General features: G+C 37.5%; 1 protein-coding gene across 2 annotated transcripts in view; it reads left to right on the top strand.

Moving 5' to 3' along the window:
• ACVR2A (activin A receptor type 2A) overlaps positions 1–13,503 on the top strand; it is a 100,945-nt gene that overhangs the window by 78,794 nt on the left and 8,648 nt on the right. The window contains exons 5-9 of one of the 2 annotated variants that reach the window (XM_081096409.1): positions 1,099–1,122; positions 4,876–5,019; positions 9,018–9,161; positions 10,575–10,720; positions 12,650–12,764. In XM_081096409.1, coding sequence (XP_080952535.1) covers positions 1,099–1,122; positions 4,876–5,019; positions 9,018–9,161; positions 10,575–10,720; positions 12,650–12,764 — 573 coding nt within the window. The remainder of the gene's footprint in view (positions 1–1,098; positions 1,123–4,875; positions 5,020–9,017; positions 9,162–10,574; positions 10,721–12,649; positions 12,765–13,503) is intronic. The other variant, XM_081096410.1, reaches the window with a different exon arrangement.

Below are 13,503 nucleotides of genomic sequence, written 5' to 3'. Positions count from 1 at the left end.
ACTCTGGAGTACTGATAAGATGTTTTAATAGTAGGATTAGCTAAGCCTTTTAGATGAATTATAAACAGTCCTGAATGGTCACAGGAAAAAATTAAGGAGGCAAAAAAACTAGTTAGCAACTGGTATAGATAAATGAGCTGTCAAATCTTTTTTGTTGCTATTTTTCTCTTTAGAAATATTGGAAACTGGAGAATATAATCAATGATTGGAGGGATTCATAGCCTTCCTTTACACTGTGGTGACAGTATTTCTCTTAATTTTTAATTTGGGCCCTTACCTATTTTGTGATGACTAGGGCATTGAAAATCTTGTTCTCTGTGAGTGTCCTCAGATTGAAAAGTATGTTTGGATACTTGTTCTCAGGGCCACTGCTGCTTGAATTCTTTACTGTTGCTGTGGCTAGAGAAGTAGAATAGCAGTGGGCCTGGTCTGTCACTCTTTCTATTTGATTCTAACCGTTTTAGTCTTCCCTTCTTTTTTTTACCCTAGTGTATTGTTGCACACATTCACATTGGCACCGGAAACAGTTTTCTGTTTCACTGTTATGCTTCTGCTGCCTTCGTGAAAGGGATGTGCAGCAGTTCAGGAAGTAGAAGATTCTAGAGATTGTGAAGATAACTGTCAGAGAGTGTGGTCTGAGCTATATAGTGCTGCTCCTACAAATTTTGTTAAAGGCAATACTGCCCTCTGGTGTCCAGAAGTCAATTCCAATGCATTTCTTCTCAATTACATTACTTTTTGTACTCTTACAACTAAGACAATATAACTTTTTAGAAAAATAAGTAACAGTTATTTAAGATTTGGTTTAGTTTATTTACTGACTTAAAGTCCATTCGATCAGGTAACTTCGGGTTATACAAAAGTCATCTGTCTGATAGGTAATGTCCCAGTTTGTTTTTTCAAATATTACTTTCCTTTGTTTTATAAGGAAAGTGTTCCCAAGTCTCATTTTAGAAATATTATACAGTGGATCATTGCCAATTTTTAAAAAGCTAAATCATTATCCTTCTTCCTTCACTTTTGTAACTGATGTGTCATTTTTCATTTCATTCTGGATATAAATCGTAATTTCTTTTGCCTGTGTTTTTTCTTCACAAGCACGCCTTTCATATAATGATAGAGGTAAGATGCATTGATGTTTGTTTTATGGTTGTGGAACTTTTTTGTGGATGCATACTAAACATTTTGTTCTTAGATTATTTGTTATTGCTTTATTGTGCATCCTTTATAGTTTATACATTTATGTTATGAAGTTTATTTTTTTCTACTTTTGGTATTGAAAACATGATTGATTTGCCATAGTAATAGTTTTGGGTTTTAAAGGATTGTTAACAATATTTATACTCACCTGACGTGGAATGTAGACACAATTGTTTTAGTTGATTAGAACTTAACACCTAATGGCAGGATTTTTAGTCTTAAAATCTTTGTATTGGTTAATTCTTATATAACATCATTAGCTTAAATGTCAGCATGTCCTCACCTTTGATAGGTGCTGACTTTCTGGTTGAATCCATTATCTTTTAATGTGAAATCTATATTTTCAGGTAGTTTCTTTCATCTTTGACATCTTTAGCGAATGGACTAGCTAGGGAAGTATAACTTGATTTTTCACTGTGTGGTAGTTTAAAACTTTAGAGTTCAGCCTTCATCTGGAGAATTCAGAATAAGTAAAATGATCACAAACTTCTTTGCAGTTCTTTCTATGAACAATGTAGTCAGGTATTGGTTATAGTAGTGTTAGTGTGTTGGAGTGGGAGGCACTTTTTCCAGCTGTAGTCATTTGTTGCTTCATAACATGATGTCTCACGAGGCCATAGTTTTCACATACAAATGGGTAAAGAAGGGATGTAATCAGAGCCATGTTCTAATGCGTATCTTTTTAACTGCAAAAATAGTATGGATACTGCAAAAGAACCAGAGACTTAGGGAGATTTTTTAGAAATTCTGCAGTCCTCATAGCTGCTCCCACCTGAACGTAGTTTTCCTGCATGGCAGGGCAAATCCCTGTTTTACGGATAACAATACAATGTTGCTGTCTTTTTGAAGTTTAAGTCTGAATTAGTCTTCCCAGGTATTCTTATACTTTAAAGGTATAAATCTTTATTTCTAGAATTGAGCATTGTTTTTTGTGTGGATAAATTAGTATAATGATGTTAATAAACTGAAAATCATTTATAATCTTGGATTATAGAATAAGTAAAAGCTAGATATTAGAGATTCAGTTAAAGCTTAAGAAAGAACTGAAAAGTATGAAATAGAAGAACATTCTGCTTATTTTTTATTGAAAAAGCAAAAGATATGTTGATTGATTGATGTTAATAGATTTTAGATAGTGGTACCTATTATAGTTACTGTTTTTTTTACCTAACCTTTTAAGTATTATAGGATGTTATTTATAAACAATATTTCTTATTTGATACTCTATAGGAATGTACTTTTGAAAACCTTTTTATCACCCTTTGAAAATTGGCCAGTGTTCTTAATTTAAGCTTTTTACTTACAACTAATTTTGACAGTGGTTATGTTTTCAGGCTATGATATAATGGTAATATCATTAGGAGAGCTATCTAAGATTTCTCACTGAAATAATGGTAGCTTAGAAGCTTGCTAAACAGAGCCTTGGAAACATGGGAACTTTGAAGTTTATCTTTGCATTTGAAAACACTCAATTATTTTTTCCTAAGCATAGACATTAAAATTTATTATGTTTCCTAAAATTTAGATTAATGTTATGTTAAATCATGTTTTGAACTGCTGACATATTCTTAATTTGATTTGTGAATTAAGTAATCCAAATCCTGTCTTATAGACATCATTTCCAGGTAGATGGTACTCTAGAACCAAGAATGGGCAATGTATATGTTATCCAGAGACATTATCAGTTAATTTATATATGTTATTAACAATTGTAATGTTTAAATTTAGAGCCATATTGCTCTTTATCTGGTTATTTTTCCTTCAGCTTTCAGCTCTGATCTGTATATTTCAGTTTTTCGAATCCCAGCTTTGAAAATTCAAGATTTCTAATTTACCTCTAAAGGAGGGGAAATCATTGACATTAATTTTTTAGTTACTTTAAGTTTTTCAAATTGAGCTTTTTCAGTTAGTTAGCATAAATTTTCTTGTATGAATTTATCCAATAATTCTTGGATTTTCAGCACTGAGTTCTTTGCCTCTAGAAGAGTAGTTTTCAACTTTTTTCCCCCTCCTGACTCCGCATTCACATAAGTAACAAACAGCAGTAGAATCTAAGAGTTTAAATGATCAAAGAATGAGGTAGGGAAGGTTAAGTTTTACTAAAACCTTTACAGAGATTTTTGTGTCCTCTCCCACTGAAGATAATAACTTTAGGGGCATACATCTATGAGATTTATATCTGACTTCCCGGATTTGTCCCTGTTAAACAAAAATACTCTTTATCTCTGCTAACCTTTCATGTTTTGAGTATGTGATGGAAAAACAACTTCTGTAGACATTAAAAAAAAATAAATTGAAATGAGTCACAGGAAGTCTTGTAGTTATCTCACTGTTTTAAAAAATCGGAATTCTGAAACCGTTTTGTAAAAGATTGTCTACTTTAGTTGAAATTATATATTTTTTCTCTTTAATACTTTGCAGTGTTTCTATTCTTAAGAGTTCTTCTAACGTAGATGCGAACTTTTTAAAATCTCGAGTGGCACTGGTAGGCTGAATAATGCCTAAAGGGAGCGAGCACTCACAGTCTTGAGGCATTAGAAGAGGAGATTTTTTCTTTTTATGCGAGGGAGGAGGCAGAGAGAGGTGCATCAGTATAGGGGTGACATACTATCCACATGTCTTATGTGCCACCAGTGTCATAATGTCTATTGCTGTAGTCACAGAAATTTTAGTTGCTCCCTATAATACTCATTATGCAGCCTTTCAAATACTTTTATTACTTTTTTTTTCTTCTGGAAACTTTCCAAAAGGTTTCCTATGTCTTTTTTTCTTTGCAGATAGTGAACTGATAAAATACTTTCAGTGAAGGGTTGCTACTCCAGTCTGTATAGGGAGGATTCCGTTGTCCTTTGTAAATGCTATACTCCTATTTGTATTTACTCCATTTAAAAAAGTTAACTATAGCGGTACACTCACTTCTCTTTCTTTTACCTACAGTCTGTATCACCTACCAGGATGACCACTCACTTTCTTGATTATTATTTGCATTTTTCTTTTGTCAGTCAGTCCCAGAACACTAATAATTTTTATCTCAGATCAATTTTGGGAAATAATTATAAGCAAAGGGGTAAATTGTTAATAGGTTGGAACATTAGAATGAATGGAACAGTTGGGCTATAGCAACGTTAACTGACATTTCTTTTATGTGCTTTGCATTTGAGAATCACTGTGGGTATTTCTGAGATTAATTAAAGAAAAGTTTTAAAGAGCAATTGGGGGAAGTAGAGGATTTTGAGGGCAAGTTTTCTTTGAGACACAGCCATAATTTGCTGTTTCTGGAACTTTTTGAATCCTCATTCTGTAAGGAAGTATCAACTGGATGAAACCATTGAAATACTATTAATAGTATCCTAGAGGCCACAGAAAGTTTTAGTCAGGAAAATTAGTGACAGTGGATCAAAAAGATTTTAGATCTTTTTCCCCACTATACATACATAGCAATACTGCCAAATGTTCTTATGAAAACTCTTAATTCAAGTTGCTTGCCTTGTGATTACTATAGATAATTAGGAATGCTTGAGAACTCAGTTTGGGCAAGATTGAAGTTAATGTCATTTGTATGTGTTTACTTTTTCTGTAAATTGATTCCTCAGTACACTCAACTTTTCCCCTCACATTTAGAGAGATATGTATCAAGTGCTGCTTTTTAATATTATTATTGTTATTTATCTGTAGGACCCAGGACCACCTCCACCTTCTCCATTACTAGGTTTGAAGCCACTGCAGTTACTAGAAGTGAAAGCAAGGGGAAGATTTGGTTGTGTCTGGAAAGCCCAGTTGCTCAATGAATATGTCGCTGTGAAAATATTTCCAATACAGGTATGCTTATTATAGTTTTCTAATCTGCACACAATTTTAAAAGATTGCAACTGTGTTGGTCTTTTTAACTCCAGTCTGAAAATACAAGCCATATGTTTCAAGGTGGTTCTTGTGGTACTGGGGAAAGCGGTTCTCCTTGTTAAGTCTGCCTTCTCATCTGAGCAATGGAATTAATGATAGACTAGTCATTACATTTTTTTGGAGTGGTGGAATTAAAATAAATGAACATATAGGAGATCTTTTGCCAGTAAAAATTCTAAAGAAATGCAAAGTGAATATGAAGATTCCAATAAAAATTTAATTAATGTCTGTCTGGGTGGTTAACTTTTAATATTCCATTGACATAATCAGAAAAAAAGCAAACAGAAGAATGAAAGAGTAACGTGCTTTGTTTCAGAATTGCCGTTTGGAAGTATGTTATCAAACAGTCATTTTTGTTCTACTTTGAGTGTTAATATAATTGCTTCAGATATTGCTTGTTGAATTTTCAGAGGCAGTTAATGAAGATGGCAAATAATTGGTTTACTGTTGAAATTTTCCTTTTAAAGGGGCTGACCTCATAAAACCTGGTCTAGTGCACCCCTGAGCTATCTTCTGTTTTGTTTTGTTCCATTGAGAATGACTGTGGTATAGATCTGTGATGATTCCTTTTCCCTTTCTCTCGTGTCTAAACCTCTGTGGCTAAAGCCATGCATGGTATTGCAATCCTGGCTGGGTTGGGTGATGCTGGCTTCACCACTGTACCTGGACAGTAGATCTTCCTTATTCCAAAATTACAATATAATCAACTTCTTCATCATAATATACCTGGATTTTCGCCTTCTTGACTCTTCTAAAGCCTATTTCTTAGAGTCTATGAAAAAGTCTATTACTATTCTTTTTGGTGGAACTGCAGAAACTATATATTTTAATTCTTAGAGGGAAAGTCTGTTCTGTTGTGCCAAGATTCACAAATATTTAGATGATATTAATGTAAGATTAATAACAATAATACAGTTATTAACAACAATAACAAAAGATTAATAACAATACCGAGAATATTGTATTTTAAATTATTGTATTGCATAAATCTACTCCATTGTGCTCTTATTGACTTTATAGGGTATTGTAAGCATTTTGTTAACATTTTATTTGATGCACCTATTGTGTCAGGTAGAGGTGTTTTACATATATGAGCACTGACTAATATATGTCCATACATATAATACAACACACACTATACATATCTCTATCTCTCTATATAAAAGCCTAAGTGACTGCTTGACTGTTTGCTATGATGTGCACTTACCACCAGGGGGCAGATGCTCAATGCAGGAGCTGCCCCCTGGTGGTCAGTGTGTTCCCACAGCGGGAGCGTCGCTCAGCTGACCGGGATTACAGGGGCTGTGATGAGCAGGAGCGGCTCCTCCCCGGATCCCTGCAGGCCACGCCAAGGAACCTCACTGGTGCACGAGTTTGTGCACTGGGCCTCTAGTCTATTTATATAAAATCCTAATATGCAAATCGACCAAATGGCAGAATGACCTGTGGAATGACTGCTCAGCAGGGGGCAGGGCCGGCAGGCGGGTGGTGCCAGGCCAGCCAAAGCGGGTGCCTGTGGGCAGAGGGAGGCAACTGGTGACGGTGGTGTGATTGGGGGGCAGGGCCTGCCAGCAAGTGGGCAGCACCACTCCCCAATTGCCCTGCCAGTGATGGTGGGGGGGTGGGGCTGGCCCGCAAGCAGATGGTGCCAGGCTGCCAGCCAAGGGAGGTGCCAGTGGGAGCCCCCCCCCCCAAACGCCCTACCAGTCATCTCACAGATCGGCCCTGATCGCCGGCCAGGCCTAGGGACCCTACCCTATATATTGGGAACAGTCTCTTAGATTTACAAATTAAAATCTGGCAAGGCTACTTTAACACTGAAGAAACAGGATGATGCAGCAGTGACATGCATGGACTTTGGCTTGCACATTTTGTGGTCAGCCCTGATTCTGACACTTATAACTGTGTGACAAAGTCAATTAACTTCTCTCTGTTTCAGTTTTTCCACTCATAAGATGGGGAGAATGCTACTACTGCCTCAGAAGGATCATGTTATATACTACTTTTTATTATCAGGGCAAAAAAAATGTAGCTGCCCATACAACAGCAAGATGCCTTTCACCTGTATGAAAAGTATGGTCACTGGTGCATGCAGTGTCCCGGATTGCGAGAGGGATGTCTAACTGCCGGTTTAGGCCCATAAACCGGCAGTCAGACATCCCCCGAGGGGTCCCAGATTGCAAGAGGGCACAGGCCGGGCTGAGGGACCCCCCCTCCCCCTCCCTCCCCCCCCAACCTGTGCACAGTCCTCATTTTGCTAATGGTTATTAACTTGCCAAAGGTCTCAGATAGTTTAGATACGGAGGGTCCCTAACTATTATGCAATCATGCCTTCTGCTTTTATTATCCTTCCATTGTGGATGGAAGCTAAATATTTTATAATTTGATATGTAGTGGGCATGGATCATTTGCAGGCACAAATGAGAATATTGTATTTTTTTTAAATATATTTTATTGATTTTTTACAGAGTAGAAGGGAGAGGGATAGAAAGTCAGAAACATCGATGAGAGAGGTCGATCAGCTGCCTCCTGCACGCCCCCCAGTGGGGACGTGCCTGCAACCAAAGTACATGCCCTTGAGTGGGATCAAACCCGGGACCCTTGAGTCCACAGGCCGACGCTCTATGCACTGAGCCAAACCGGTTCGGCGAGAATATTGTATTTTAAATTATTGTATTGCATAAATATACTCCATTGTGCTCTTATTGACTTTATAGGGTATTATAAGCATTTTGTTAAGAATCCTATATAATAAAAGGGTAATATGCAAAGTGACCAAACGGCGGAGTGACTGCTTGCTATAATGTGATAATGTGCACTGACCACCAGGGGGCAGATGCTCAATTCAGGAGCTGCCCCCTGGTGGTCAGTGTGCTCACACAGGGGGAGTGCTGCTCAGCCAGAAGCTGGGCTCACGGGTAGCGAGCACAGAGGCAGTGGCAGGAGCCTCTCCCATCTCCGCAGCAGTCAAACATCCCCTGAGGGCTCCCAGACTGTGAGAGGGTGTGGGCTGGGGTGAGGGATCCTCCCCACCCAAGTGCACAAATTTCATGCATCAGTCCTCTAGTGTTTAATATGTTACTAGAGGCCAGGTGCATGGATTTGAACAGTGGTGGGGTCCCTTGGCCTGGCCTATGGGGATAGGGCTGAAATCAGCTCTCCTACATCCCCTGAGGGGGTCCTGGATTGTGAGAGGGTGCAGGCCAGGCTGAGGGACCCCACCAGTGCACGTTCGGGGCCAGAGAGGGACCATGGGAGGGCTCCAAGGTGTGTCCGGCCCATCTTGCCCAGTCCTGTTCGGGGCCAGTTGGGGCTGTCTCGCCCAGTCCCAATCGGCCATACCCCAGCAGCAAGCTAATTTACTGGTCAGAGTGTCTGCCCCATGGTGGTCAGTGTGTGTCATAGCAACTGGTCGAATAGTCAGACACTTAAGCATATTAGGCATATATATATATATATATAAATTTACCATCCATTTATATATATATAAATTCTTTAAAATATATTTTTCTAATTAGATAAAGTCTTTCTACCTGAATTTCATCTCCCAGGGAGATTATTCTGAATAGTAACACAAGTAACTTCACACTATGGTGAAATTACACCGTAGTGCTAACTTGTAAGCAGAATGTGTCCAAGGTTAGATACTGAAGTTGAGTATTTCTGAGCAACTCCTGTGTTTACAAACTGGAAACACCGAAAAGTGTGTTTTGAGGGTATAAGGGAGGGCAGACATTTGGTATGGAACTCTTATCTGTTGTCAGAGTGTGCTTTTATTAAAAATCAAAACTGGTGAATCTTTTAATAGTTATGTTTATTTTTAATTTTTTGCCTTAGAACTCAAGTAACTTTTTTTTTAGATATAGATTATTGCCTCTATTCTTTGCACTCTTACTCTTCTTCCTTTTTGACTGTAGGACAAACAGTCATGGCAAAATGAATATGAAGTCTACAGTTTGCCTGGAATGAAGCATGAGAATATATTACAGTTCATTGGTGCAGAAAAACGAGGCACCAGTGTTGATGTGGATCTTTGGCTAATCACAGCATTTCATGAAAAGGTAAAACTACTTTCTGTTTTAATTCAGTAAAGTCAGGTTTGGTTTACCTACCTAATGTTGGTTACAAATTCCTCAGATTTATTTTTCTGGGAATAGTATATTCTACTAGGTTAATATTTATAAGTAATATCTATTTAGAGAATTTACTTTAATAAAAGAGCAAAGATAGCAACTTTTTTACCTAACCCTCTAGTTAACTAGTCTTTTGTCCCTGATTTCTTGTGCTGCAATTACCTCTGCTACAAATAATTATTTTAGTACTAGAGTTTCGTGCACCAGTGGGGTCCCTTGGCCTGGCCTGTGGGATCTGGCTGAAACTGGCTCTCCGACATCCCCGAGGGGTCCCGGATTATGAGAGGGTGCAGGCCAGGTTGAGGGACCCTCACTGGTGCACAATCAGGGCCGGAAAGGGATATGGGAGGTTGGCCAGCTAGGGAGGGGCCTCAGGAGGGTTCCAGGTCATGTCTGGCCCGTCTCACTCAGTCTTGATTGGCCAGACCCCAGCAGCCAGCTAACATACCGGCCAGAGCATCTGCCTCCTGGTGGTCAGTGCACGTCATAGCCACTGGTCACCGTTCAACTATCTGCCCCCTGGTGGTCAGTGCACATCATAGCGCACGGTTGAGTGGCCTTAGCATATCATTAGCATATTACGCTTTGATCGGTTGAACGGCTGTACTACAGGATACTTAGCATTATTAGGCTTTTCTTATATAGAATAATTGATGCTTAGTAAATTTACCATCCATTTTGATTACGTGAACTATATATTTTTTTTTCAGCTTGAATTTTGTTTCTTAAAACTTTACTTAGTATAGCTTAGTGACAAAACTAGAATTAGGAAATTTACCTGATCTTTGTCACTCATTTGTAGGGTAATTATTACCAAAGCACACTTGCTATTTTTCCTCATTTTTTCTACTTTCAGAGTTAGTATGAAAATATACATTAATGATATAGGAAATTGTGTTCTTCTTGGCAGTCAGGTTCACTTCTCTTAATTCTTAACCAAAAAGATGGCAATAATCAATCCCAAGAGGATTCTTTATGTTTGTTGTTATTTATGTGTCTTAATTTTATGCTCTCCTAGTCCGATATAATATCTCCATAGTCATTAAATAGTTTCTGAATCTAGACTTTTTTTTTAAATTTTGCCTTCTAAATAGGGGGAAATTGACCGACTGCCTGTGCTTGTAGCAAACCTTTAAAGATGAGTGGTATTTTTTTCTAGTCAAATATTTATTAATGTGAAACTTGAACCATTCTAGATACTGTAAATTGGTTTTGGGGTGTTATTATTCACCAAAATGAAAATATGTTGTCTTCTATAACCTCTTAAAAGTAAAAAGGAAAGTCTCCATATACATACGGCTTTTTGTCAAGAACATAAGTTGTGTTTTTTTTCCCCTTTAGGGTTCACTGTCAGACTTTCTTAAGGCTAATGTGGTCTCTTGGAATGAACTGTGCCATATTGCAGAAACTATGGCTAGAGGATTGGCATATTTACATGAGGATATACCTGGCCTAAAAGATGGCCACAAACCCGCCATATCTCACAGGTAGAGCTAAATTTATATTATTTTCCCAAATCAGCATTTGTTTATTACTTAAGCTTTTAATCCCCTGAACAAAATTTATTTTTCCCCTAGTTATCTAGTTATGCTATAGGAGGCAGAATGATTTCATTTGTTTTTCAAATTAATTTTGAGATTGGCCAGGAAGTAATTTGGATAATGTATATATTAACATCATTAGCTTAATTGTTAGTCATCACTAGCTTAATTATCGATTTATGTTTTAATTAGTCTCATTTTTGAAAGCATGGTTAAGAATAAAAGTGTATTTTCTCTAAATCAAAGGGTAAATTTGTTTAACCTCAAAACATGATTGACTTCAAAGATGATTGAGAATAGGTAAAAGGGGGTATAACTAAGGAGTGCCTCTTTGTGCTCTCACTGGAGTGACTATTGCTTGAGCTGAGGTGGACGGAGGCATCGTCGGAACAGCTGGGTTTGCTCAGTTGCCTTTTCAGGGAAGGAATAGTACTTGAACAAAAAAGCTATGATTTCATTAAAAGGGAAGACATTAGTTCCCTCAAACATAGGACTCAGTTTGTCATTGTGAATTTAACTTCCTTGAACGTGAGACCAATTTGTCTTCTAGCATTCAGTTTAAGAATGGTTGCTTTAAAATTGGGTATGAACTGATGCATTTAACAAATACTTAGTTGAGTGGCACCAGGTGGTGTTTAGGTTGCTGGGAGGCATTACTTTTAAACCCAACTCTAACATAGATTCTGATTTTGCAAACTTCCACCTCAGAAATAGCTCCCCTTTCTTCTCACCTTCCTCTCTTCAGTCTAACTGCCTCTTCCTGGATTTTTACTCACCTCACCCCATCTTACAGGGAACTGAATGAACTTTCCTCCCCCACAGGTTATAAGGAGTAGCACCCATAAAAATTTTTTAGTCTAAAACTGATTAGTTTTGTAACATTTGTGGGTGTCTCCTCTATCCCACTCTTGGTCTCTCTGTACACATAAATTTAACCATTGCTGATGGCACAGATGTATTCAGCTCAGGTACAGTATTTCTAGGATGAACCGGTTGAGGCTGGTGTGTAGAAGACATCTGATTGCCTTAAAAAACAATTACTCTTTTCAGAACACCAGGGTCTAAATTCAGGGGTCCTCAAACTTTTTAAACAGGGGGCCAGTTCACTGTCCCTCAGACTGTTGGAGGGCCAGACTATAGTTTAAAAAAAAAAACTATGAACAAATTCCTGTGCACACTGCACATATCTTATTTTGAAGTAAAAAAAACAAAATGGGGACAAATAAAATATTTGTATTTGCATGTGGCCCGCGGGCCGTAGTTTGAGGACCCCTGGTCTAATTGGAGCAGGGTATGTTCATAGTGAAAATTTTTTATCTGTTATACATTCCTGGAGATGCTTGTCTGCAACCAGGTTGATGAATGTAAGAACCACTAAAATAAGGGACCATTCTAAAATGTAGGCCTGTACCAATAGGCAGAAGGTCCCCAATTAAGCTATTCTTTGAAAATTCTTAAATTTTGGTATTTAATGTTCTGTTTCAATGGGAGTTTCTAATAATAAACTCTGATATGTTTTTATTGTCTTAGGAAACAGCAATTTTATGATTGATAGTAGGAATGGCATAGATAACATGTAGACTGGATAGTATTTTTGGAATGGCACTTCTTTATAAAACTGTGTTATGGAAAGAATTCTTATTGTCCATGTTATAAATAGGAGTTTGTCACTGTACTCTTTCTTGTGCTTCAGCTATATGGAGACTTTGCTTAAGCTTTTTCTTCCACTCCTTTTTTTTGCCTTTCATACTTTCCAATAACTGTTCTTTTATAGCATACCTAGTCTCTCTCTTTCCCACTTTCAGTGAAAATTTTTACAAGATGTACCTTGTTAAAACTTAATTTGAGTACTTTGTCTATCTTTCTATTTGCAAGGGACATCAAAAGTAAAAATGTGCTGTTGAAAAACAATCTGACAGCCTGTATTGCTGACTTTGGGTTGGCGTTAAAGTTTGAGGCTGGCAAGTCTGCAGGTGATACTCATGGACAGGTAAGCATGGTCACTATAAACTCTAAGAAAAAAATAATCTTGTCTCATATTTTCTTAGCATGGCATATCAGGATTGAATTGGTCTAAAATTATTGTGGTGGTTATTAACTCAGCATCTAATATAAAATGGCTCTCTTAAGAGTAATGCGTTAAATTTGCTGAGGAGGACATTTTCATAGGATGGTGAAGGACTGCGAGGACCTCAAGTGGTTTAGAACAAGCATTTCATAAAAATAGCCTAGACAGATGTCATGGGATTCTAATTTTAAAAACTAATCAAAGAAAAATCAAACACATTTTAATAGACTCATTCTGAGGGAGTTCTTAGTAGTAACTCAGTTTTAACTTAATTCTTTCACTACCTTAAGAGGGAATGGAAGAATATTAGGTCACTATTCATGCTACATTGCATTAAGATCTGCCCATTGTTTCAGACCATTATAATTTCTTGCTTTTTGGTCTTTATTGCTTCATCAACTCTTTAATCAGCCATATAGCCTTTTTCTGAATTCTCTCCACATTTCAGGACACTTGTAAAGCCTTGAGTGAGGATCCTACCTCTTGTCAAGGTCGTCACAGAGATCTCAGTAATGAGAAACTTTAGGAAGGCCACAGAGGAAAAGAACATTTTCCATACACTTTATTCTCGAAACCTGTGAGGCTAGAAAATAGCAAAGGTGTTGTCATTCCTGCAAGATGACTTTTAATCAGGAAAACCAGTTTGACCTGAGAGGTGACA

The sequence above is a fragment of the Myotis nattereri genome (assembly GCF_964212035.1).
Source record: "Myotis nattereri genome assembly, chromosome: 7".
NCBI classification, from domain to species: Eukaryota; Metazoa; Chordata; class Mammalia; order Chiroptera; family Vespertilionidae; genus Myotis; species Myotis nattereri.
The sequence above is the reverse complement of the archived record's forward strand: the minus strand, read 5'-3'. Positions and strand labels throughout refer to the sequence as shown.